The following is a 23,147-nucleotide window of genomic DNA, read 5'->3' as shown; positions in this document are numbered from 1 at the left end:
GGTTGAAAATCATTGATCTAATGGGACCCAAGACTGCTATGCAGGCTTAGAACCAATATTTCTGTGGGAAGCCATAGAGCTTCTGTAGAGTGGGACCTTTTTCTCTGTATGCTCAGCACATTGGTGACTGGGATTTTCTCTTGCTTCCTTTGGTTGGTGCCCTAGGAATCTCCTAGAAAGGAGCTCCGCTTGACATCCCTGTGTGCTTTTCCTGAGCAGTGAGTCTGCCAAGGCCATCCCAGTATCATCCTGAGGAGCCAATCCTGGCCCCTCAACACCACCACCGTCTTGGTCTCTGTCGTCAGAAGTCTAGAAGCTTCTAAGTACTGCATTCCAACTGGTGGAGATTTTTGAAAGAGGAGTCAAATGAGAGTTAAAACATCAGATTTATTTATAGTATGGTAGATATTAAAGATCAGGAAGATCAGGGCTCTTTGTCAAAAATGGTTTTGGGACTTTTTCTACCGTGTAGTCCGTAAGCCATACTAGAGCCTTATAGAATCTGCCTGGAATATTGTGTTTATGTATGTAAACGGAGGGGATTACTTGGATAGAGAAGGTGAGGCGAATGAGACAGAGAGAAAGATGCCTTTTAGGATCATTTGTTTATGTCTTTTTATTTTATTTTATTTTACTTCTTTCACTTTCTGCCTCCTAAAATTCCAGCAGCAATACCGCCAGTTCTAATATTCACCACTAGGTGGCAGTAAAACAGAAATGTCTGCAAAGAAAGCAGAAATCCCTTCAGAATTATAATAAGTTTTATAGACCAAGACAACTGCAGTTGTAAAACATTATGGTGTATCAATTGGCATATTTGCTGATCAAATCTTTACAAGGTTCGAATAGGCTCATAAATATGGTTTCTCTAGTTTGGCCTATTCATGCTTCATGCTTCTGTTTAAGATATTTTGCAGGCTGGGAATCCCGCAAATGGTTGAAATATCAAAGCAATATGCCACTGACAATTTGTTTTCCTGTGATTGAGAGAAAATATATATGCCTCGATTAGAAGCACTACCCAAACAAGCAGAATTTGCTACATTCAAAGATGAGCTCATTTTTCATGCAAAGCACAGCCCAGGCTGGAGTGAACCAACAGCTAAATCGTTTTGCTACTTGATTTTTATAAGTGAGTCCAATTCCCTTACCATTCCCACTAGAGTCTTATTATGCAGGGATGTTTCCATTTTTTTTTTAATAAATGGTAACCAGTTAATGATAAAGTCAGGCTTTAGGATAAATGCATAAAATCATAGCAAAGGGGGTGACATCAAAATACCCTTTTTCATTAAAGTGTTGGTCTCATGTGGGTGGTTGAAAAGAAAAGTGAATTGGTTTATGACTATCAGCATTTGGTAATGGGGAAACTGAGGTCGAGCTGTTAAGTGACTTGCCCAAAGACATGTGACTGATGAGTGATCTAACCATACAGTGAAACTAGATTTCCCTTAAGGCAATGGGTGGGCTGTGAAACTGATTACCTTTAGAGACCTGTTCAAGAATTTTTGGATACCAAAGCAAGTTGAGTAGCTAAGCTTCTTTCTGTTTTTTGCAGATGTGCACACGGATTGTTTTAGAGAAAAGGGTGAAATTCCTTGAAAAGGTAGACCTTCATCATAAGGTGACTGCTTATTTTATATACTTAGATAAGGATCTTGTCTCTGGCCAATCATTTGTGATAGATTCTGCCTTAGGGAACATCTCTTGGCTTCCTTCTCAGAGCTAATGTTTACGTTCGCTTTGCTCTATCTAGAATCCTCTGCTTCTGTTTTCACCTGGATAAATTCTGTTGAAAATGAATTTGGTGGCCCTTTGATGTGTTCCCCAGATATCCTTCCTAGGTACTTTCTCCAGGGAGGAACAGTTCTTTGTCATCATTGCCTGAACTTCCGTTAGATGCAAGGTGGAGACCTTATATGCATGGAAGTGCTTGACACATAGGAGGTCCTTGAATAATTACTGTATGAGAGAATAGAGTGATCCTAACCCTGGCTTTTACACAATGATACTCTTTTTGAAGATGGAATATTTATTTGAGAATTTGAAATAATACAGAGTATAAAATGTTTAATGTATATTGCATATTAAATATAATCATTTTAAATAACTGAAAGTTTTAATTTTATCACAGTAATTATATATGCATATAATTATACTATGTTCCTATATATATATCAGTTTATCTATCAGATATATATAGACTTGTTTGTTTTGCTCTAGAGAAAGATACTAATAATTATTGATCCTTGCTATGCAGCAGGCACTGTATTAGGTCCTTGTACATATTGATGCTATTTAATCTTCAAATATAAGCAGTTTGAGTGTCTAAATTAAAGCTCAGATAATTATATGGCTTGCCACGCACTCAGAATATAAGGAAGCTGGGTTCACACCCAGACCTACCTTCCTCAGAAGTTCCTGGTATTCCACTCTCCAGAAGTGAATGGGGCTCAGAGAGCAGGTGTCCCTTTCCTACTGTCAGACAAGCTAGTCAGTGGCAGAGCTGAGTGGTAGAATCTGGGACTCGCGACCTTTACAAGATTTCACAAGGTCCAGACTTTCCATCAGCTCTGTTTACACTGAGAAATGCATTCATTTGGCAATTGTCTGGGCCCCATGTGAACAGCTGCTAACTTGTGGTGTTAGCTAGTTCACAGATTCCTTGGTCCTCCTGACTCCAGCTTCTGCAGAAGTTTAGGATTGGAAAATACAGATTTTGTCATTCATTTGCTTGTATGTAAAAATCCATTTTCCAGCTCTCCCACTCCTTAGTCTCATCCTAAGCCATCTTGTGTGCATTTGTCAAGGACATTTGCCATTTTCAATTTGGAGAGAATAATTCAAGTCAGAGAAAACTAAGCACCAGAATTCATGAAAAAATATATTAGGAACAGTTTAAAAATGGAAATGGCTGTATTTGCTCTATAACAAGCAGAGCATTAAAAAAATCAATAATAAGAACAACAACTAATGGTGATAATGTCTTCCCTGACTCATAGGGATATTTAAGAGTAAAATGATGTAATTGATGGGAAACGCTTTGAAAAATAAAAGCAGCATGAAGCACAAGACATTATGATGACTATACGATTGTCCTTAAGCACAGCTAAAAGTGAGCCTTATCTCCCTCAGGACCAGATGTCATCAATGAGAAATCATTTGTATAATTCCCTAAGTGCAAAGGATGTCTGCAGGGCTCCAGGCTCTTATACTTGTTGTTATGATCTCTCCATAGGGTGTTCCATGGATGTGGCCCAGGGCAAATTAGAACTTCTCTGAGCCTTTGTTCCCAGGTTTGTGAGATGGGCATTGATCTTATTAGTAATGGCTGCCTTCTACAGAACAATTCTATGTGCCAGGTACCAAGCATCTGGGGTTTATTATTTCATTTAATGCTTACAAAGGAAATGCCTTATTTTATAGATGAGGAAAATGAAGCATAGGGCAGTGAAATATATAGGCCTAGATCACACAGCTGGAGTATCGTGAAGTGTGTAGAAATCCACAGATCTTAACTTAGTCACTGTGTGTGTTGGATTGTGCAGATCTGACTCTCTAACATGCTTTTCTCTATCCCCTCTTCTTCTTTGGTCAGTCACCCCTCCTCCAGAACATAGTCCATAGTATTCTGTGCCTGTCCATGTCACCACAGGGTAATAGTGTGACCAGGCCTAACCAGACACAATAATACTTTCACTCTAGCCCCATTAACTGTCTCAAGGGCTGGGTACAGGATGAAGGCCTGGCCAACCAGGATCCCTAGGATTTATATATATAAAAGTGGAGAGAGAGACTGTCTCTCCTGTAGGATTGCCAGCCAGGATGAGGTAAGAAGACTCAAGAAGACTGTTTACAATAGGAAAGAGCGAAGCCAACAGAATAACAGAGGCAAGAGATGGAGAGCATTCTGGCTGCATCCTTTAAGCCCCTAGGCCCAGCAGTGCTTGAGGTGAAATCTGCCCCATGCTTTCCAGTCATGGGAGTCAGTAAATACCTTTTTTTTTTTAAAAGACATTTTTTAGAGCAGTTTTAGGTTCACAGCAAGGTTGAGAGGAAGGTACAGAGATTTCTCATATCCTTCTGCCTCCACACATGCTTAGCCTCCTCCATCGTCACCCACCAGAGCTGTACATTTGTGACAATTGACAAACTTACATTGACCCATCATAATCACCCAAAGTCCATAGTTCACATTACGGTTCACTCTTGGCGTCGTACATTCTATGGGTTTGGACAAATTTATGATGACATGTTTCCACCACTGTAGTATCGTACAGAGTAGTTTCTAGATGATACTAAATAAGATTTTTTTAAAATTTATTTACTTTTGGCTGCGTTGGGTCTTTGTTGCTGCTTGTGGGCTTTCTCTAGTTGCAGCGAGCGGGGGCTACTCTTCACTACAGTGCGCAGGTTTCTCATTGCAGGGGCTTCTCTTGTTGTGGAGTACAGGCTCTAGGCTCACAGGCTTCAGTAGTTGTGGCACACGGGCTCAGTAGTTGTGGCTCGCAGGCTCTAGAGCGCAGGCTCAGTAGTTGTGGTGCACGGGCTTAGGTGCTCACGGAGCAGGGCTCGAACCCATGTCGCCTGCATTGGCAGGTGGATTCTTAACCACTGCGCCACCAGGGAAGCCCTAAAAGTCTTCTGTACTCTGCCTATTTACCCTGACCTCCCTCTCCTCTATCCCTGGCAACCACTGACTCTTTCACTGTCTCCATAGTTTTGCCTTTTTCAGATGTCATATAGTTGGAATCATACTTTTCCAGATTGGCTTCTCTCACCTAGTAATATGCATTTACGTTTCTTCCATGTCTTTTCATGGCTGGATAGTTCATTTCTTTTTAAAGCTGAATAATAGTCCATTGTCTGGAGGTACCACAGTTTATTGATCCATTCACCTACTGAAGGACATCTTGGTTGCTCCCAGGTTTTGGCAATTATGAATAAAGTTTCTGTAAACATCTGTGTGAAGGTTTTTGTGTGGACAAAAGTTTTTAACAAATACAATTTTAAAGCTAATTGAATTAGATTTTTGGCATGTGCAACCAAAAAAATTTCTGAGTAATATAATAGGTAACAAAGTTTGTTTATACACATTGTCTTCCTTGGTTCTTCCAACAACTCTGTTCCCTGTATTCTTGTGAGTGGCTTTTTCTAATAGGAATAAGAAGAACCAGAAAAAAACTAATGACACACTTGATATTTATACTCGTGTTTGTGCCTCCAAAGACCTTGCTCTTTCCATACTTCCTGCTAGACACAGAAGGTAGAACCAGACATGCTAATGAGCTTTGATTTTACTGTAAAACAAAGGCAGATAATCTGTCATATTAGAACAATCTCCTTTTAAAAATAATTAATTTATTTTTGGCTGTGTTGGGTCTTCGTTGCTGTATGTGGGCTTTCTCTAGTTGCGGTGAGCGGGGGCTACTCTTCGTTGCGGTGCGCGGGCTCCTCTTTGCGGTGGCTTCTCTTGTTGTGGAGCACAGGCTCTAGGTGCGCAGGCTTCAGTAGTTGTGGCACGTGGACTCAGTAGTTGTGGCTTGTGGGCTCTAGAGTTCAGGCTCAGTAGTTGTGGTGCACGGGCTTAGTTGTTCCGCGGCATGTGGGATCTTCCCGGGCCAGGGCTTGAACCTGTGTCCCTTGTATTGGCAGGCAGATTCTTAACCACTGTGCCACCAGGAAAGCCCAATAATCTCTTATTTATTCTGGGTATCCCCAAGAAGTTAACAAACGTATTTCTAGTTATTAAGGCAAGTAAATGCCCCAGACTTATTTTAATAATATCTTGTTTTAAATACATTTGACACTTTCATGCCTTTTTGACAACAGAACTGTAATCATGATTGTACTTTTTACTTGATGATCAGGGTCATAATTTCCCCTGTCATAACAGACAGCACTCTTTGTTGTTAATGTGATTGTTTAACTTTGCAATTAGATGGTAAGGTCCATGTGGGTAGACAGTATGCTATCATTGTCACTATCATCATCATCCCAGTTCTTAGCCCAGTACCTGGTATCTACTGTTAACTAAAGGCCTGAGTCATGAATGCATGCATAACAGGCATAATTGTAAAATGAAGCTGAATAATTCTAATGCAATTCAACTACAAATGTTTAAGAGGCTACTGAAATATGCAAAATTGGTCCTTCATTTAGCCCCAGATCACTAAGGTTTTTGTGTTTGTCTGCTTTTTTTTCACAATCCTCCCTCTTTTTCAAGATGTTTTGCTGTTCATATGGGTCTACAACTGTGGGTGTTATATAGGTGTGTGTAGAAAGGAATGACCAATCTCTAGTATCTGATAGGTCCTGGCTCTGTCCTTCAATATTTGTGTGTCCTTGAACACACCCCTTAACATCTCTGACCTTCACTCTCCTCCAATGCAAAATGGGAATCCAATAAGCTACCCCAAAGATGTGTGATAAGGATTAACTGTGATAAGGCTATCAAGTCACCCAGTAGGTGAACGACAAACATGTTTTAATGAGAGTTCCAGAAGAGTAGGACACTGAATGCCAAAGTATTAAAATGAGGCGAGGGACAGTGCTGCCTGGATGGAGGACGTGCACAGGGGAATGAAGGCATCACTCAGAGGGTTTCCAGTGTGGTTTTGATACTGCAAGTGCCAGATCAGCCTGAGGCCAAGATCAGGTCATGCATAAAGAGGTCTTTCTGAGCAATGGAAGGAACACATTTGTTTTCAGAGCAAAGGACTCTTTTCTTTAGTAAGTGATGGAGTCAGTGTACATGAGTCCCATTGCTTTAGATCCCCATTGATGTCACCTGCGTGTGCAAACCACAAACACTTCCAGGGACCAAGCCCAGACAGCTTTGTGGGACATCAAGCTGTTGCTATGTCATCACTTTTTCCTTTCCTGAGGAACATCATCTCTGTTCATCAAAGATAAAGGAAGATTTTTTAAAAAGATAAAGGAAGATAAATATTAGGAAAGCAGTTTGGGATGCAGGAGATCCTTAGACCTTGCTATTTCCTTAGCCCTTCAGAACATATCTAAATAGATAACTATTGATTACTGTGTTAGCAGGAGAGTGTGGCTGTTGAGAATATGGTCTGGAAGTCACATCGACAGGGATTCACATCCTTGCTTCTGTCTTTACCGGTTTTGTGACTTTGCACAAACCTCTAACCTCTCCAAGCCTCATTACACTCACCCATAAAATAGGTATAAAGTACGTCCTTGGCTGATTGAAGAAGAGCCCAGAGCTTGGTACTTAGCAGTTAACTGACTGTCGCAGTTGCCTGGATTTTTGTACAAGTTATATCAGTGAATCTGAGAGCTAGCAGGACAGAGTTCACTCAAGGTGGAACATCCCTGGCGGTACTGCATTGTTGGACTCTCCCTCCCTCTCTCCTTTCCTTTCCACTGTTTTTTTTCAGTCCTTTGTATATTTCTTTCTTCCTGTCTTTGTCAAACATCTCTTTAAAAAGAATTTTTTTTGCAGTATAGTTGATTCACAGTGCTGTGCCAATCTCTGCTATACAGCAGAGTGACTCAGTGATACACATATTTTTAAAGTCAAACATCTCTTGATCATTTACCTCGTTCCTACAACGGAGCAATCAAACTTCTTTACAAAGTACTTTTGTGGACATTCATTTTGCTTTTACATATTTTTCATTTTACAAAGTACATTTATATAATGTGTGTTGTTTTATTTCAATACATTTTATTTACCTATAATATATATGCAGAAAAATGCACGAATCACAAGTGGTCAAGTACTTTTTACCAAATACGTGTACCTATGTAACCAGCCCTGAGATAAAAAAGTGAAGATTTCCTATACCCCCCAAATCTCCCCTGTGCCTCTTCCTAACCAAAGGTAACCACTGTTCTGCTTTCCAACAACTTAGATTAATTTTGCCTGTTTTTGAACTTTAGTAAATGGAATTATATACTCTTATGTGTGGTTTATTCCTTTCAATTAGTGTGTGAGATTCATCCATGTTGTTACTTGTAGCAATAATTCTTTCTTGCTGCTGTATAATATTTAAAAAAATTCATTCTACTATTAATGGACATTTGGGTTGTTATGAATTCTTGTGTTTGTCTTTTGATATACAGGTAAAACAGAAACACATTTCTGCGGGTTGTATACCTAAGAGATAAATTGCTGGGTTGTAGAGTGTAAATCTTCAGCTTGATTAGGTACTGCTTAAAGGTTTCTCAGAGTAATTCAAACAGTTTATTCCCTCACCAGCAGAGAATGAGAGTTCTGGTAGCTCCACATACTTACCAACAATTGGCATCGTCAGAATTTTTATTTATACCCTTTCTGTTGGGTGTGTTATGGTATTATTTTTATTTCAATTTGCATTTCTCTAACACCTAATGAAGTTGAGTGCCTTTGCATATGCTTATTGGCTATTTGAATATCTCCTTTTGTGAAGTGCCTATTCAGGTTTTCTGTCTTTTTTCTTCTTGATTTGTAGGCTTTTTTTTTTTTTTTTTAATTCTGGATACGGGTTCTTTGCTGTATATATATGGCAAATATATTCTCCCAATTTGTGGTTTACCTTTTCACTCTGTTTATATATGTATTTATTTACATATTTATATTTTTAATTTTTATTGAAATATAGTTGATTTACAATGTTGTTTTAGTTTCAGGTGTACAGCAAAGTGACTCAGTTTTATATATATATGTATATATATACACACACTTTACATCCTCTTTCATTATAGGTTATTACAAGATATTTTGTATAGTTCCCGGTGCTATATAGTAGGCCCTTGTTGATTATCTATTTTATATATAGTAGTGTGTATACTTTAATCCCAAACTCCTAATTTATCCCTCCCCTCTAACTTTTCACTTTTGAAATGTTGTCTTTTGGCATATAAAATTTCTTAATTTTTATATAGTCTGATTTATAATGTTGATTTTTGTGTCCTGTTTAATAAACTTTCATTTATTTTCAGGTCATAAAGATATTTTCTTTTTTTTTTTTCTAGAAGATTTAATGTTTTACTTTCCACATTTAGATCTACTTTGAATCGGAATTAGTTTTTGTTTGTTGTTAGGAAGGAATCAGTGTTCACTTTTCCCATAATAATTTCCAGTTCACTTTCCATTTATTGCAAAGCCCATTATTTCCTGACTGCACTGCAGAGAATATTTGTCTGAACCAAATGACCGTATATGGATAGGTTTAATTTTGAACACTCTCTTGTCTCCTGTTGATATATTTGTCTATCTGTGCACCAGTACTACAATGTCTTAATCAATGTACATTTAAACAAGTTTTGATATTTGGTAGGTAAATCTTGCAGTATTGCCTTTTTCAAGATTGTCTTGCTATTCTTAGCCTTTTGCATTTCCACATAAAATTTAGAATCAGCTGGTCACTTTTTACAATAGTAACTAGTCCTGCTACAGATGTCGAATGGGATGGTATCGAATAGTATTGAATCAATAGTATGAGTTTTCCAGTAAATAAGGATGGTATATCCCTCCATTTAAATTGGTGTTAATTTCTCTCAGTAATGTCTCATAGTTGTGAGTTCAGAAGTCTTGCACATCTTTTGTTAAATTTTTTGAAGTATTTCATGTCTATGATGCTACTGTAAATGTTATTATTTAAAATATTTTCTGTTTGTTAGTGCTATATAAAAACACTTTTTAAACACCAACCTTGCTATTTTAGCTTATTAGTTCTAATCGTATATTCTTTCAGATTGTCTATTGCATGCAATCATGTCATCTGTGAATAAGGACCTTTTAATTTCTTCCATACCAGTTCTATGGTTTTACTTTTTTTCTTCCCTTATTGTGCTAGCCCGGTCCTCAGTACAATGTTGAATAGAAATGGTAGTATCAAGCATTCTTGTCACATTCTCCATTTCAGGGAAAAAGTTTTCAATATTTCACTATTAAGTATGATATTTGATATAAGGTTTTAAAGAATAGTATTTATCCAATTAAGAAAGTTCACTCCATTCCAAGTTTGCGAGGAATTTTTAGAAGGAAGGGTATTGGATTTTATCAAATGCTTTATGTACTTAGATTATCATATTGTTTTATTCTTTACTCCATTCATGTGCTAAATTACATGGATTGAACTTTGAGTGCTAAACCAACCAGGAATTGTTATTTCTGGAGTAAACCCTAGTTGGCCTTGGGTACTATCATTTTTGTATACTGCTGGATTGGACTTGTTGATGTCTTATTTAGGATTTTTACATGTTCTTGAGAGAGATTTCTCTGACATTTTCCTTTTTTCCAATATCCTTGTCAGGTTGTTGAATCAAGGTTATGCTGATCTCATAAAGTTAGCTATTCTTTTCTATTATCTGGAAAAACTTGTGCAAGATTGATGATATTTTCTCCTTAAGTATCTGGAAGAATTAACTAATGAGGCTGTCTGAGCCTAGAGACTTCTCCATTCGGTGGAATGTTTTAATTGGAAATTTAACTTTTTAAATAGCTATAGATCAAGTTTTCTATTCTTGTGTCAGTTTAGGCAAATTTCCTTCTTTTAGGAATTTGGCAATTTCACTTAACTTTTAAAATTTACTGGCATAAAGTTATTTATAATATCCTCTCATTATTCTTCCTTTTTCTGAAAAAAGTGTTTGTAGGATATGTTGTGATATGTTCTTCTTCATACCTGGTTATCAAAATCTCTCTCCCCACTCCCCTGTCCTCCTTTCTCTGTCTCTGTCCCTCTCTTCTTGATCAGTCTTGCTAAACATTTATTCTTTTTGTTATTCTAATAGTCACTTTTCTTTGTTTATTTCCTCAACTGTATTTTTTTCCATTTTATTATTTCTGCTCTTTTTGATTTCCCTCCTTCTACTATTTCAGTTAATTACTTAAAACATTGGGTTTGGGCCTTTCAAAATTTCTTTTCTAACATATGCTTTTAAGGCTACACATTTTCCTTTAAGTCTGTATTTCAGCAGCATCTGCAAGTTTTGATATGTTTTTTAATAATTTAGTACAAAATATTTTCTAATTTTCATTGTGGTTTATTCTTTAACCCAAGTTTCATTTGGAATTATTTTGCATAATCGTTAGTTTTAGGGATTTTCTGTTTAGATTTTTGTTATTGTTTTCTAGCTCTAAACCACCGTGTTCAGAGGGCATATTATGTATGACTTAAATTATTTGCAAGGCATTGAGACTTGCTTTATAGTCAAGTGTATTATCAATTTTGATAAATGTTCTATGTACACTTGAAAATGCTGTGTGTACTACTACTGTTGCTCTCAGCTGCAGTGTTCTGTAGCTGTCAATTAGTTCCAGAGTATTATTTGTGCTATTCAGATCTTTTTTTGTTTGTTTTTACTGATATTTTTGTCATTGTATATACTGGTTATTGAGAGAGGCATGCTAATATTTCTGTGATTATATATTTCTTTTTTCTTATGTCAGTTTATATTTCATGTATTGTGAATCTGTGCAATTGAGTTCATATTAATAAGTGTTAAATCATCCTTTTCTCCTATGAAAATCTTTTTTTAATTTCTAAAAATGTGTCTTGGGACTTCCCTGGTGGTCCAGTGGTTAGGACTCTGTGCTTCCGATGCAGGGGGCACAGGTTCAGTCCCTGGTCAGGGAACTAAGATAACACATGCTGTGCAGTGCAGCCAAAAATTTTTTAAAAATGTGTCTTACCTACATTGTCTGATATAGTTGTTTTGTTTTTTTTTAATTAGTGTTTGCATGGTATATATATTTTCATTTGTGACTGAAGCTGTGGATGCCCTTCTGGTATCTCCTCAGCACTCAGTCTTCCAGGAAATGCTAAATTGTCCTACTGAGTCCCGTAAGCACCTTCAACTCTCTGCCTGACATTTTTAATTGATTCCTGTGGCAGGCAGGAAGTAGGGGGAGTTAGTAGTTCTCCAGGCAGAGCCCTCTACCAATAAGGTGTGGGAGTTTAGGGATAAATACCTCAGTTTTCTAACCCCTCAGTTGAGACAACTGTGATATATATTTTATACCATCCCGCATCAATCCATAGCAGAATTCAATTATAATTGCCCCAAGAATTAAACTGTTCATTAATGCATCCAGTATCCTTCCTTTCCCTGTCTTATTTTCTCATTCCCTTACATATGATCCTGTCATCATTTAATAGTAAACTATTTGCACTCAGATACTTGTGTCAGGGTCTGCTTCTGAAGAAATCCAGCCTAGGAAGCTATCTTTTTACTTACAGTTTGTCTAATATCTTTATATTTAAAGATGGAGCATATTGTTGTGTTTTGTTTTATTCAGTCTGTTAATTTTTGTTTTTAATCAAAATATTAATCCACTTACACTTAATGTGTATACTGGTGTATTTGTGTGTTCTGTTTTCTCTCATGTCTAGCTTCATTATTTCTCCTCTATTAACCTGTTAGTTATACATTCTTTTACCGTACTTTTAGTGAGTATCCTAGAAATTACAAGCACACTTAACTAATTACAGTCTAATATAAATTAGATCTTTTACCACTTCCCAGATATTACTGATTGAGAACATTTATACTCCTTTTATTCTTTTCCTGATTTTTGGTTATTAATGTCAAGCAAATTAACACATACATTTTAGAGTTCACAAGACATTATTATCATTGTTTGTATAGATAATATTCATTTAGGTTTATATACTTGATGTACCTCTACCAATTGTCCTTAATTCTTTCCTGCATTTTGATTTTATTGCTTAGAATCATTTTCCTACTGTCTGAAGAGCTAACTACTTTTAGCGGGATTCTGTTGACAATGAATTTTCTCAGGGTTTTTTGTTTGCTTGTATAGAAACATTTTTATTTACTTTTTGCTTTTTTCTTCTTTATATGTGACATTGTTTTTATTTAGGAACAACTTACATACATTCAAAGCACAAAATCTCAGCGTTCAGCTTGATAAAGTTTTATGTATACCATCCAAATCAAGGTTTTGAACATATAGAGCACTCCAAGAAGTTTTTCTATCCTTCCCTACAGACAACACTTTTGCTATAGAAGTAACTGCAGTCTGTGTTCTCCAACAATACGTTAGTTTTGCCTGTTCTTGAACTTCATACAAGTGGTACCATACAACATGTACTTTTGTTTCTGGCTTCTTTGACTCAACATTAGGTCTGTGGAATCATCTTTTATGTGTAATAGTGGGGTTTTTTTTTATTGCCATGTAGTATCCCATTGACTATATTACAATTTATTTATCCACTCTATTATTGATGGACACTTGGGTTGTTTTTCATTTTGGGCTATTAATAATAAAGCTGTGATGAACATTATTGTACAGGCTTTCTTTTGGTAGGGCATAAATACTTATTTCTGTTGGGTATGTACCATTTTTCATTGGTTTTAGTTTGGGGAGTTAATAGTTATTTCCTTTAAGAACTTTAAAAAGTATTTTTATAGTTTTATAGCCTCTAAAGTTTCTATTGAAAAGTCAGGCATTAAGTTTTACTATTGCTCCTTTGAAGATAAATGTGCGTTTTCCTCTGGCTGCTTTTTTTTTTTTTTTTTTTTGCAGTACGCAGGCCTCTCACTGTTGTGGCCTCTCCCGTTGCGGAGTACAGGCTCCGGACGCGCAAGCTCAGCGGCCATGGCTCACAGGCCCAGCCGCTCCACGGCATGTGGTATCCTCCCGGACCAGGGCACGAACCTGTGTCGCCTGCATCGTCAGGCGGACTCTCAACCACTGCACCACCAGGGAAGCCCCTGGCTGTTTTAAAAATGATTTTGTTTTTGGTTTTTAGTAGTCTTATTATGATATTCCTAGGTGTGGTTTTCTTTTTATATATCCTGCTTTAATCTGTGGCTTAATATCTTTTGTCAATTTTTGATAATTTTCAACTGTCAACTTTCAAATATTGCCTTTGATCCTTTCTTTTTCTTCTTCCTTTTCGCAATTCCTTTATATACATGATAGAGCTTTATATCCTCTCTCATATGTCTTTCTTGGTACTTTCTAAAATTTTCATCTTTTCTTGCTCTCCCTGTGTTAGCTTGAATAGTTTCTACTGACCTAACTCCTGGTTCACTGTTATGTCCATATAGAATTCTTAATTTTGATTATTATATTTTTTAGTTCTAAATTTTTAATTTGATTTTTGTAAGTGCCAGTTCTCTTGATTACATTCTCCATCTTGTCATCTCCACATTTTACTGACATTTATTTTTTTTTTATTAAGTTGGACAAAGGCTTTTTAAAAAATTTATTTATTTAATTTATTTTATTATTTTATTATATTTTTGGCTGTGTTGGGTCTTCATTGCTGCGCAGGCTTTCTCTAGTTGCAGCAAGTGGGGACCACTCTTCGTTGTGGTGCGCGGGCTTCTCATTGTGGTGGCCTCTCCCATTGCAGAGCATGGGCTCTAGGCATGTGGGCCCCAGTAGTTGTGGCATGTGGGCTCAGTAGTTGTGGCTTGTGGGCTCTAGAGTGCAGGCTCAGCAGCTGTGGCACACAGGCTTTGTTGCTCCTTGGCATGTGGGATCTTCCCGGACCAGGGCTCAAACCCCTGTCCCCTGCATTAGCAGATGGATTCTCAACCACTGTGCTACCAGTGAAGCCTCTACTGAGAGTTATTTTAAAGTTCGTGTCTGATGGGTTCCCAAACCAGGTCATCTCCCGTGCTTTTTCCATTGTCTGTGTTTTTCCTGTTATTCTTGTTTGTTGATATGTCTGTTATGTTTAATTGAATGGCAGACATAATTTATGGGAATTTGTGGAAGCTCTTGGTGATGTCATTTTCCTCTAGAGTGAGTTTGCCATATGCTCAAGATCGTCAATAGAGGGCAGGTCACACGAATACAGTCTGAGACTGAGATGCATTGAAGCTGGGTTGCAACTTTGGTAAGGTTCCATTTGCGTCTGGTCCATCCCATATCTGGAGGGTAAACCCCCATAGACGTTATTTATTTGATTCTTATATTGTATCAGGTAGGGTTCCCTGGGATGCTGCAAGTAAAACAAAAAGTAGCTTAAACAGAATAAATTTATCATCTTACATAATGAGAAGTCCAGAGATAGGCTGGTTCTTTGGCTGCTAATTCGTAAATGCATCCCGGATCTAGCTTGGGTTCTTTAAAATTCTCTTGGCTTTGTTCTTATGGTTTTATGGTCGCTACAGTTATGGGTCTCATATGCAGCTAACACTATCCTGAGGTAGGAAAGTGAAGTTATCTTTATGGGGCTCTGTGTAAGAGTGAATAATCCATCTTCTGGAGGCCTCCTTCCCCCAGAGTCTTCCCTTCATGTCTCTTTGGTAAGAGTTTTGTCACATGCCTATGCCTAAACCAGATTTTGTCAGGGGCAGCTGAAGGGCCATGTTTGACTTAAACTAGTCAAGATTAACCACTTAGGCCTGGGAGGGGTCCTTTCTCTGAGCATATAGCCAAGGGGAATGTGAACACCTAAGCAAAACTAGGACCTGATTAACAAAGAAGAAGGAAATAATATGTATCTATCACTTGGAGAGATAGCTGGGTCTCATACAGCAGTCCTATGAGAAACATATTATTATTGTCGATCCAGTTTTAATTATGAAAATTCTGTCATTTGCAGAGTTTGAATACCTAGCACAAGGTCAGTTATTTGGTGTCAGAGTCTCTATTAAAATAAATATCATCTGATTCCAGATTGTGTTCCTTTTTAAAAAAAAAAAATAAATTAATTAATTTATTTATTTTTGGCTGCATTGGGTCTTTGCTGTGCACAGGCTTTCTCTAGTTGCAGTGAGTGGGGGCTACTCTTCGTTATGGTGCACAGGCTTCTTATTGTGGTGGCTTCTCTTGTTGCAGAGCATGAGCTCTAGGTGCACGGGCTCAGTAGTTGTGGCACACGGGCTCAGTAGTTGTGGCTTGCGGGCTCTAGAGCGCAGGCTTAGTAGTTGTGGCGCATGGACTTAGTTGCTCTGTGGCATGTGGGATCTTCCCGGATCAGGGTTTGAACCTGTGCCCCCTGCATTGGCCAGGGAAGCCAATGTGTGCCACCAGGGAAGCCCCTCTGTGTTCTTTTTAATGCCTCGCAGTCTTCTGACAAGGATAGAAGTTTCCTTTTTTTTTACAACCGCCGCTATAAGATGTTCACACCTACAAATTGAGGTAGATGTCACCATTTTCTTCACCCTGCCTTTCCAGATCTTAGCAGAAATGTCATAAATGGTCAGTCAGGATGAGAATGTTGTGGGGACGGTGTTAATCACCTATAGATCTAAGATTGCCTAAAATTTTAATTTATATATTTATGTGGCCATTCCTCAATAAGTAGTGGACGTAAGCCACCTAGGGCCTAAGCGTTATAAGGTGTTGCTATTCAAGATGTAACCACAAGGGACAAATTAGATTTTTCACTTCCATTAGCAAATATGATTTGTGTCCATTCTCTGCTGCCATTCATAATTTTGAACTCCACTCTACTTAAAATATTCCCTCTCAGCGTCAGCTGAATGATTTTCACAAGAATCTGTCTCTTTGAGAAGTACCCTTAGAATGATGGATTAGTGGTCCTGAAAACATTTGCTAAGTTGGGAGCCCATTAGCCCATTCCATTTCTCTCCTCCAGAGTGGAGGTGGGGAGCCATGAAGCCCTGCCATCAGAAGAGTTGGAGAGTAGACCTCTTCATGACAAAGCAGCTGGAACAACCACAACTGCAGCCCTTGAGAGCAGCTCCTGCCACGGGGTCAGAGGAGCAGCATTTTATGTTCCTTTGTAGAATAAACTGAATATTTTTATAAGAAACAAATCTTCCATCTATAATCCTGTTCCCATTAGTGGGTCAAGGCAAGAGCAAACCAGAGAGGCTTAATTTACTTAGGAGACATTCAGTATAAATACTATATTCCCTTGTGTGATGTTCTTGTTCTGTTAGCCTTAATAAGTGCAAACAAAGATGACTTACCCAAAGTTTTGATATGCTCGAAGACCCTCCTTCTTATAACAGGGTGTTCTTTCTCGGCTGGGCGTCAAGAAGATCTCGAAAGTCTACATCAACACAGCATGTATTTTCCCTCTGCTAAACTACCATACAATCTGTAATTGCTAACCCCACAAGTTTGAAAGTTTACCTTAACATTTGTGGGAAGCAGATGGTTTTCATACACTGCCAACCTGTTGTTACCAAAGCATTTTCCAAGAATTGTTTCCCAGATACAGTCACTAGCATAATTAACCTTTCTGTGCATTGAATAAACAAGAAAGTGATTACCAATCTGCCTGAAAGCCAAATGCACCATTCAAGATTTGCCTCAGAGCAAGCTCTGGGACACATGTAAAACCACATGTGGCATGATGAATAATCAAATTTTGGTATGTTTTCTGGTGGCCACTGTTCCTTCCTCTGTCTCCTCCTGTATTCCATAGTGCACCCTCTGGTTCTGGTCCTGTGTTCTTATTTACCTGTTTCTGTCTGCAGCCATTGGTCTGGCTAGGTCCCAAGATAGTCTTCTGAATAGAATAGTAACCAGGCAAGAAGTGTCTAGGCTGTGAGAGAAAATGGCCTCAGATTTGAAGCTTTAGGATCAGTACTTCACAGCTGTTTGTTTCCCTACAGGCTTCATCCGGCCTTTTTCAATACCTGTGAATTTCCTGCCACTGCCCCTACCCTCCCCAGCTTTCTGGTCTTTGCCTTGTGTTCTGTTATGAGTGTCTTGCTGATTTCTCTCACTCTCTCTTTGGTTTATATTCCACTGTTTCTTCTGACTTTTAAAAAACTTTTTACTTTGAAACAATTATAGATTCATAGGAAGTAGCAAAAAAAAAAACCCCAAAACCTAACAAACAAAACGTGCAGAGGTCCCATGTATAGCTTTCAATTAGTTTTCCCTAATGGTTACATCTCCTGTAACTATAGTACAATATTCATACCAGGAGATTGACATTGGTACAATCCACTGGGTGTATTCACGTTTCAACAGTTTTAGATGCACCCGTGTGTGTGTGTATGTGTATGTGTGTGTAGGTGTGTGTTCTGAGTTTTAAAGAGGAAACATCTTCAGTCTTCTTCCTGACTTTGGAATGGCTCAGAGTCAGATTCAATAAACATTCATTAAGTATATGTATGAGACATTGACAGATTATTCACATGAGCTCGTTCAGTTGATCTTCACATCAACTCTTTTAAGAAGAGATTATGTTATTTATTTTACCTGTGAGGAATTCAAGCAAACTCCACAGAAATCCTGTGAGATTCCCAAGGTCATCTAAGTAACAGCCTGATTCCAAGGCCAGGGCTCAACAATGCTGCTTGCCTGGTCCTTCAGCCTCTGTGTAGACCATGGCCTCTCTTTTCATGCACTTTATTCAAGTCATAGCCTGACTTGGACCTCAGCTTTGCAGGGGCCTCCTACTTTCCCACCTCCCTAACTACTGATCCATAGCCTAGACTCACTTCAGGCCAGAATAAAACTCATATCTTTTGACTCCTGGTGAAAGTTCTCCACACTGATTCTTGTCAGAGTGGGGGAGGATGTTTTCCCCTTCATAATGGTAAGTACCACTGACTGAGGACCTACTATGTGTCATGAGCTGTGCTAGCCTTCTTGCCTCATTTTCACTCTGAGAAGTCCTATGAGATAACTATTATTATTATCCCCATTTTAGTTGAGGACACAGGCTCAGAGAACATAAGTGACTTAGCATCAGGCACAGAATTATCAGGTGACAAAACCGGGACTGGAACTTGTGGCTGTCTGACTCCAGACCTGTATTTGGGACCTATACTTCTTGCTTTGAAAGTGTCAACTGAAAAAATGCACAATGTGAGGGCTGTGAGTGAAGTTTTATTTGGGGCAAAATGAGGACTCTAGCCTGGGAGATAGCATTTCAGAGAGCTCTGAGAAACTGCTCCAAAGAGGCAGTGGGGGAGGTCAGTGTTACATACGATTTTAGTGAACGGGGTACGTGCAGTCAAGCACACATTTTGGCAGAGGCTGGCTGCTAGTCACGAGGAGCAGATGTCACCATTAATGATTTTAGTGCTTTTCTAGACATGAGGAGAGGCAAGAATTGGGCTCATAACATCTCCTGAAAATATCTTACTATCTGAAGACCTCTTCTTCCAGTTGTTCCCAGAGCACAGAGTGCCTCATTCCTGATCTCCACCCTAAACTCCTTTTAGGGAGTGTTGAAGGTTAGCAGCTGCAGTGACTCATGACTTAATTCTTGCAGAGGTAGATGGCATGTGCCAATTTGTAGTTGGCAAAAGAAACAAATAATTAACTCATTTTCCTCCAGACATGAAAACAAAATGGAAAAGTTCAAATTGTGTGATATAGAGATAAAAGTTAGAGATTAACCCTATCAGATTACCAATGGAATTTTTCACAGAACTAGAACAAGAAATTTTACAATTTGTATGGAAACACAAAAGACCCCGAATAGCCAAAGCAATCTTAAGAAAGAAAAATGGAGCTGGAGGAATCTGGCTCTCTGACTTCAGACTATACTACAAAGCTACAACAATCAAGACAGTATGCTACTGGCACCAAAACAGAAATATAGATCAATGGAACAGGATAGAAAGCCCAGAGATAAACCCACGCACATATGGTCACCTTATCTTTGACAAAGGCAAGAATATACAATGGAGAAAAGACAGCCTCTTCAACACAAAAGCAAACAACCCAATCCAAAAATGGGAGGAAGACCTAAATATACATTTCTCCAAAGAAGACATATAGATGGCCAATAAATACATGGAAAGCTGCTCAACATTGGAGTAGCTTTTGGAGTAATCCAAAGCTGTAATCCAATGTATGCTCCAATCCAGCATCATTGGAGTAATGCAAATCAAAACCACAATGAGGTGTCACCTCATACCAGTCAGAATGACCATCATCAAAAAGTCTACAAACAATAAATGCTGGAGAGGGTGTGGAGAAAAGGGAACCCTTCTGCACTGTTGGTGGGAATGTCAATTGATACAGCCACTATGGAGAACAGTATGGAGGTTCCTTAAAAAATTAAAAATAGAACTACCATATGACCCAATAATCCCACTACTGGGCATATACCCTGAGAAAACCATAATTCAAAAAGATTCATGTACCACAATGTTCATTGCAGCACTATTTACAATAGCCAGGACATGGAAGCAACCTAGATGTCCATCAACAGATGCATGGATAAAGAAGATGTGGCACATATATACAATGGAATATTACTTGGCCATAAAAAGGAATGAAATTGAGTTATTTGTAGTGAGGTGGATGGACCTAGAATCTGTCATACAGAGTGAAGTAAGTCAGAAAGAAAAACAAATACTGTATGCTAATGCATATATATGGAATTTAAAAAAGTGGTACTGATGAACCTAGTTGCAGGGCAAGAATAAAGATGCAGATGTAGAGAATGGACTTGAGGGCATGGAGCGGGGGAAGAGGAAGCTGGGGTGAAGTGAGAGAGTAGCATTGACATATATACACTACCAAATGTAAAATGGATGGCTAGTGGGAAGCTGCTGCATAGCACAGGGAGATCAGCTCGGTGCTTTGTGACCACCTAGAGGGGTGGGATAGGGAAGGTGGCAGGGAGACGCAAAAGGGAGGGGATATGGGGATATATGTATACATATAGCTGATTCACTTTGTTGTACAATAGAAACTAACACAACATTGTAAAGCATTTATACTCCAATAAAGATGTGAAAAAAATTAGATTAAAATTATTTCATGTAGTATATTAAAATTTTGAATTATTTCCTAATAATTAAAAATTGGGAGATTTCACATAAAAATCTGGAGTTCTAGATTTTCATGATAGACCAACACAACTGGCAATGGATTCTCGGCACAGCCCTGAGTCTATGCCTTCTGGGTTGCCATTGTTCCCTGACAACCCCTTTTCCCTGCCCTTCCAACCCTGCAGGCTTGTGAATTTTTGGTAGTTCCTCAGGTAGAGCATCAGGGAACGGGACAAAGTTGTGGCTTTAAATCATGATTCCAATAGTGCACCTATGGCAGTCTTGAAACATCGTCACGGGTCCTTTGCCATTTCATTTCATGTTTACCTTCCCTCCTCTTGAATTTGCGTGAGTTTATGACTGCTTTGGCCAATAGAATCTGGGAGAAGTGACTATGTGACTTTCAAAGTTAGGTTATAAATGTCACGCAGTTTCTTCTTGTTTGCTGGAACACCCTCTTTTGGAACTAACCTAGGACCATCATGCTGGAGAGGCCATGTGTAGGCATTCTGGTCAAAAGTCCCCTTGATCTTGGTAATCATTCCACAATGTATATGTATGTTAAATCATCACATTGTACACTTTAAATCTAAACAATGATATTTGTCCGTTGTATCTCAACAAAATTAAAAAGAAAAAAAGTCCCAGCTGAGTCCAGCCTACCAGCTATCCCTGACAAAGCACCAGACATGAGTGAAGCCATCTTTAGTCCTCCAAACCAGCGCATCTGCCAGGTGAATACTACTGAGAGATTTCAGTGCTACATGGAAGAGTCATACAGCTGAGCCCTGCTCAGATACTTTACTGCAGAATCATGAGATACAATAAATTGTTACTATTGTAAGCTATGGGATAGTGGGTTTTTTTGGCAGTCAATTAGACAAAGGATTTAAAGCTCTGTGCCTTAGTTTGATCAGGTATAAAATAGAATTCAGAAAATATGTCTTGTCCTTTTCATACAGATGAAAATAGGAGCAATTTAAAGAATGGATTTAGCAACGCATTGAAAAATACCAAGTACTATTCAAATAAGGTTATTATGATTATAAAAGACTGATGGCTTTGTGACCATCTTTACTACTTCACCAAGCCTCAGTTTCTTTATCTTTAAAATAGAGATATTAATAGCTATCACTGGCTGTGATTAAGTACTTAGCACACCACAAAGCACATAAGTAGATCCTTTTCCTTTACTTCTTTTTAGAGCCTTCTAATTATTGTTTCTTCTTTGTAAGGTGTTTCAAGCTTGACTCTCCTTGGACTCATATACCTAAACTCCAATCTCTCCCTTTTCTGCATCAAAACTGAGCAATCCTGAGTGAGCTTCAATTACTCAAGATCCTTCTAAGAGGTATGGTGGGGGAGGGGAGAATGGCATGCCCATTCTTTCAGAAGCAGCATATTGCAATGAAATGAACACAAATCTTGAAATCAAGAATTTGGTACCTGTAGGATTTCATGATGCCTCTCACATCTAGGCAGCTTCAAATCAAGGCAGCATATTAGAACACTTCACGAAAAGAGATGCAATGGCATGGTAAGGGAAATGGAACAGTTTACTCTCTGTGGTTCTAAATCAAATTAACTCGTCCAGCTCAGGAGAAGAATACTTCCTTGATCTATTCAATATTTGGCTTTTGATGTGTATTCCAAAGGATCTGATTCCAGATGTTTCAGATTTGCTGGTTGTGGTATGGTTATTTGGTACTTTTCTCTAAGGTGCTCAGCTATTTCTTTAGAGGCAGGTAATTTGTTTCATTCTTTCTGCAATTAGTTTGGAAAACTAATATTCAGTATTTATATCTTTATCTGATATGCCCAAGGAGTTTGCCATTTCTCTACTTCCTATAGCCTAAGAGGGAGAAGCCTTCAAGTGATACAATGTTGTGATAAAGACAAACTTGGTGGGGAACTTAGAAGGCACAACCTCTTTTTCCAAGATTAGAGTGTTGATGGTCTGGGCCTCTTCTCTTTACTTTCCCAGAGCCTGGGGTAGACCAAGGACGTGAAGATCATATAGGATAAGTGTGCCATAGAGTTTTCGGGCAGATTGCCGTGCCGTTAAACACTTGCTATAGGAGTCCATGTGTTACTGACCCTCCCAAGTTGGGCCTCAACAAGGGTCCTCCTGCTGGGTGTGGCTCATGCCAATAGAACGAGACCGAGTTTGGTTCAGAAGCAAAGGATGATCAAAGAATGGAGAGGTGAGAGCTTGCACTGGAGAATTGTTAATGGGCTTTGCTTGGTGACACCTGAAGTTGGTCTCAGTGTGTGTGGATCAGACTTATGTCATGAAGCAAGATGCTAAAAGTCACTTTGTTAGTAAAGCCTGTGAATGTAGTATATATTTTTTGTTTGCTCAGCTTGAAATGCTTTTCCCTACATTCACATCCACATAAACCTAGTAACTCTCATCCATATTTTAAGACATTCTTTTTGCTCTGGAAAAACCTTACTTGAGTCATCTGAGCAAAATTATTCACTCTACT

At 38.4% G+C, this 23,147-nt stretch overlaps 1 protein-coding gene across 1 annotated transcript in view; it reads right to left on the bottom strand.

Annotated features, from left to right (window-relative positions):
- Positions 1 to 22,744, bottom strand: part of C4H1orf87 (chromosome 4 C1orf87 homolog) — a 137,160-nt gene extending 114,416 nt beyond the window's left edge. Inside the window, 1 exon segment of the mRNA XM_024119951.1 lies at positions 22,635 to 22,744. Coding sequence (XP_023975719.1) covers positions 22,635 to 22,744 — 110 coding nt within the window.
- Positions 22,745 to 23,147: the final 403 nt, after the last annotated feature.

This window comes from Physeter macrocephalus, chromosome 4, assembly GCF_002837175.3.
Source record: "Physeter macrocephalus isolate SW-GA chromosome 4, ASM283717v5, whole genome shotgun sequence".
NCBI classification, from domain to species: Eukaryota; Metazoa; Chordata; class Mammalia; order Artiodactyla; family Physeteridae; genus Physeter; species Physeter macrocephalus.
This window is presented reverse-complemented; position numbering and strand designations above follow the sequence as displayed.